The sequence below is a fragment of the Chondrus crispus genome, genomic scaffold, assembly GCF_000350225.1.
Source record: "Chondrus crispus Stackhouse genomic scaffold, scaffold_487, whole genome shotgun sequence".
In the NCBI taxonomy this organism is placed as follows: Eukaryota; Rhodophyta; class Florideophyceae; order Gigartinales; family Gigartinaceae; genus Chondrus; species Chondrus crispus.
The window spans coordinates 861-5,143 of record NW_005179392.1 but is presented as its reverse complement, the minus strand read 5'-3'; the positions used below and the strand labels follow the sequence as shown (position 1 = coordinate 5,143).

Genomic DNA, 4,283 nt, shown 5'->3' with positions numbered 1-4,283 from the left:
AGAGCAGCGGTGCGGGTTGGTGAGAAAGCGTGTGAGGTGTGCGGACGACGGGTGAGGAGATACGGCGTGCGTAGAAGCGAGGAGGGCGTGGGGAGGGCGTGGGGAGGGCGCGGGGAGGGCGGGGGGAGGGCGGGGGGAGGCCTTGATCCGTTGACTGAAGAGGGGTTGGCCTGGAGCTCAACGGTGGACGGGTGAGGAGGGAGGCGGTTGATGATGGTGTACGTTCCGAGATGCAAAATCTGGATTCGTAGTTGTAATGCTGTACACAGAGCTCCCCGACGTACACGTCACACCAATTGTAGCCTTCGAATGCACCCTCGTTGGGACGGCACTCGCTCCGTTTCAGGTGACAGTGTCCACCCCCTGAGCTGTCGACCACCCCTAGTACAGAACGGTGTGGTGGAGATGAGTAGACGGGTACCGCAGTTGTCATTCTGCTGGTTCAATCGATACTGCGCGAATCTATTTAATTTGAATGCGAACTTGCACTCCTGAAACGCCATTTCGAGCAACTTACTTGTTCAAGCGCGAGCACGATCAATGGATCAAATCTTCTCCATCCGTGCGCGCTATGAAGAATGAGTGCCCAGGCCGGTCCTCGGCTGAGTACTGAGTGATACGGGACACACATTGAAACTTGACTTTGTCGCTCTGCGGCAACGGCTCCGCCTACACCTGATCGGACCTGATCAACCCTGGTAGGGTACACATAGAACACGTACGCCTACGTGTAAAGCACCGCCGCGGCGCACCTTATGTACACGTATGCCACATCACGGCTCGGCCCTATCATGTCCCACCCAAATGTGATTCTTTAACGCCCGTCCTGTGGTATAGCATCGGCTCCCCCTGAAAGTTAGAAAAATAAAGGTCCATTTATGTACACGAGACAAGAAAGTTAGAAAAAATAAACTTGTCTTATGTACACATCGTCAGGTCCCACGACCCAGAGTAAAGGAGAGAGGAAGAAGAAGCATCGTCTCTGCGTGTCGCTGAGTGCTTGCTGTGCACCAGCTGGTTGAACTAATTGAACTGCACATACCTTCGAACTTCGAAGGTCGAAGTTCGAAGGTATCACATGAATTTGCAGTTGAATTAGTTCAGACCTGCGCACAGTTTTGAGTCGTGCATCTTGCAAGATGCATGTCTCAAATCGGGTTCCATGATACTGTAGGTCGAAACTGTAACCCGAATTCTACACGTGTACTGCACTAACCTTGCCACGATCTGGAGCGCTTCGGAGCCCGGATCGGATTTGCAATCTAGTTACAGTAGCTCGAAATACCATAACGTGTCCACGTCGTGGCTTGTGCTGGCTTTTGTCTGGAGAGCGTGCAGTACACTCTCACCAGTACATGGCAATCCATCTCATCTGATCTACCCCTACTCAAGCACAAGCACACTCTACTGAGACGCCAAAACGATAGATTACCCCGCTAGGATCACATGCACAGGCCCGAGCAAACACATTTGCCACACCATCCCCGACAAACCCGCCCTGCCCCTGCCATGTCGTCGACGCGTCGTTTCCGCCCGTGCCATCTGTTCCGCATCAACCCCGTCAACCTGGACACGCTCACCGAAACCTACAACCTCAACTTTTACTTCCAGTACATGCTCCGCTGGCCCGAGTTCCAGCAGGTCGTCACGGCCCCGGACGCCACCATCATGGCCTACGTCATCGGCAAGACAGAGGGCGAGGGCAACCTGTGGCACGGCCATGTGTCCGCCGTCACTGTCGCCCCCGAGTATCGCCGCCTCGGCCTCGCCTCCAAGCTCATGACCTTTACAGAGACACTCTCCCAGGATACATACAACGCCTTCTTCGTCGACTTGTTTGTCAGAAAATCAAACTCTTTGGCGATTGCGATGTACAAACAGATGGGTTATATCGTTTATCGAACCATTTTGAATTACTATGGCGGCAGCGAAGACGCCTATGATATGAGAAAGGCATTGACCCGCGACCAAGAAAAAAAGTCAATGATACCGCTTGCACATCCTGTCAAGGCACACGATTTTCTTATCAGCATGTGAGCGTGCCCTCTCCTTCTTCTAACTTTAATTTGCATCAGAGCCTTACTAGCCGTCTTGCCAATCGTACACCACGTGCCCCAGACTTTGTGAAATCGTGCATCAACACACCATACATAGTAACACTGCCCGCAATCGACTAGATTACATTTATTTCCATAGTCTGCGCAACGACTCGTTTGCCTCGCGGTCCTTCCTCATCACCTTCGCCACTGCCAACTCAAAGTCCTCCTGCTGCACGTAGAGCCTTCTTTCCCGCAACGCAAACATTCCAGCTTCCGTGCACACCGACTTGGTCTCAGCTCCGGATGCCCCCGTCATCTTCCCAGCGATCTTGGCAAGGTCAATCCCACGCACTAGATTCATCTTCCGCGAATGAATCTTCAAAATCTGCTTCCGCGCCTCTTCGTTCGGTGGCGGAAATTCGATCTTTCTATCAATTCGTCCCGGCCGGAGAAGAGCTGAATCCAAAATGTCCAGTCTGTTTGTCGCCATCAACACCTTGATGTTTTTCGTCGCCTCGAATCCATCAAGCTGATTGAGAAGCTCCAGCATCGTTCTCTGCACCTCCGAATCTCCTCCTCCGCTTCCGCCGCCGTTCATCCTCGTCGAACCAATGGAATCGATCTCGTCCATGAAAATGATAGACGGCGCATGCTCACGCGCCATAACGAAAAGCTCGCGGACCATCCGGCTTCCTTCTCCGATATACTTTTGCACGAGCTCCGATCCAGAAACACGAATAAACGTACATTTGGTGTGATGTGCCACCGCCCGCGCTAGGAGAGTCTTTCCAGTCCCTGGGGGCCCATACAAAAGAACTCCCTTCGGCTGAGCAATGCCGAGTGCGTCGAACAATTCAGGATGCAAAACAGGGAGCTCGATAACTTCGCGGATCGCCTTAAGCTGCTCATCTAACCCTCCAATCATCTCGTATGTGGAATCAGGCACGTTCTCAACCCTCATCAGCGACACGAGCGGGTCGACCTTGCTCGGGAGCACCTTATGCAACGTGTATGAATCGTTCTGGAGAGCTACACGTGCAGTGGAGGAGAGCTTCGTAATGTCGATGGACTTGTCAAAATCGACGACATACTTGCCCTCAGGATGGACCTTGACCAGGACCTTGAGCTTGCCCATGACCTTGACCACTTCGCCGACGGAACTGCCAGGTTCCTGCAGCAGTTGAAGCTCCTCCCGAAGGCTTCGTACCTTTGAATTGAGTTCATTGCGTTGGGCTTGTAAGCGGCGCAGGTTTTCTTGCTTCTCGCGAATCTTGCTCTCCAGTTGATCCATCTTGGTCTGATAGTATGAACGCAGGCCGATATTCAACCCGCTCGCCATCACAGGGGGGACGCCTTTGGCGACTGGATCTGCAGATGACATTCCGGTGGGCGCTTGCGGTGACGCTGATAGAGCCTAATGGGTTTGAGACGGCCTATCGGTATGAGGGATTGGATTGACGAAGTTGAGCCCTACGCTGAGAGAGAACAGCATAGACGAATGTGGAAGGCAATCCGGTCGCTCGCCCTCCAATTTCCAGAAAAAGTTTCGGCCCAAAAATGGCGAACTTCATACACGTGTGACCAGTGTCATGTGTGAGTGACGAAAGGGAAAGCAGGTTTGCCAGCAAGGGCCCGCAACCGTCCCATAAAACAACCTGGCATATTCAAGAGAAGGAGCTCCTTCGATGTCTTCAATCGCTGGCTCGTGGTACATGCTTGACAGACCGCACACGTGTACATCCAATGGAATCAGTATAAGTAGCATGTAGTGGAACCCAACACAGGAGGTAAAAGGTGTCATCGTTCCCACAGGTTATGCGCCCATACGCTCGCGATCCCCTTCCTCTTTACCAACCGACGTCCTCGCCTTTCCAGCACACCTACCATCAACCTATCGACCACGCTCACCTCACTTTCTTACCACCCACGCAGCCTCCGACGCCAAAAGCTCCATTCCCAAACAGCCACCACGACGTCCCCTACCGACAGACTCCTCCGCCTCCGCCGCCGCCACGATCAAGCAGAAGCACAAGCTTCCATCCAAGAGCTACTCCGACTCGCCCAACTCACACAATCAGACAAACACACACCCTCAGACACAACAACACACACCATGGACCATATCCCGAAAATACAACTTCCCACCCTTGACCCCGACAACCATAACACGTGGAATCTAGCACTCCGTGCCCAAGCCGCAGCCATGGATGCACTAGAACACATTACGTCCAATCCGACTCCTCC

The 4,283-nt window shown here is 53.1% G+C and overlaps 2 protein-coding genes; one reads left to right on the top strand and one right to left on the bottom strand.

Moving 5' to 3' along the window:
- The first annotated feature begins 1,509 nt into the window (after positions 1-1,509).
- CHC_T00008552001 (N-acetyltransferase) lies at positions 1,510-2,037 on the top strand. The gene has a single exon (XM_005719316.1). The coding sequence runs from the start codon at positions 1,510-1,512 to the stop codon at positions 2,035-2,037; it is 528 nt and encodes a 175-aa protein (XP_005719373.1).
- Positions 2,038-2,151: 114 nt separating this feature from the next.
- On the bottom strand, positions 2,152-3,420 carry CHC_T00009175001 (26S proteasome ATP-dependent regulatory subunit). XM_005719315.1 is given in 2 exon segments: positions 2,152-2,184; positions 2,185-3,420. 1 exon segment carries the CDS (start codon positions 3,418-3,420, stop codon positions 2,185-2,187), a length of 1,236 nt encoding a protein of 411 aa, XP_005719372.1. The 3' UTR covers positions 2,152-2,184.
- Positions 3,421-4,283: the final 863 nt, after the last annotated feature.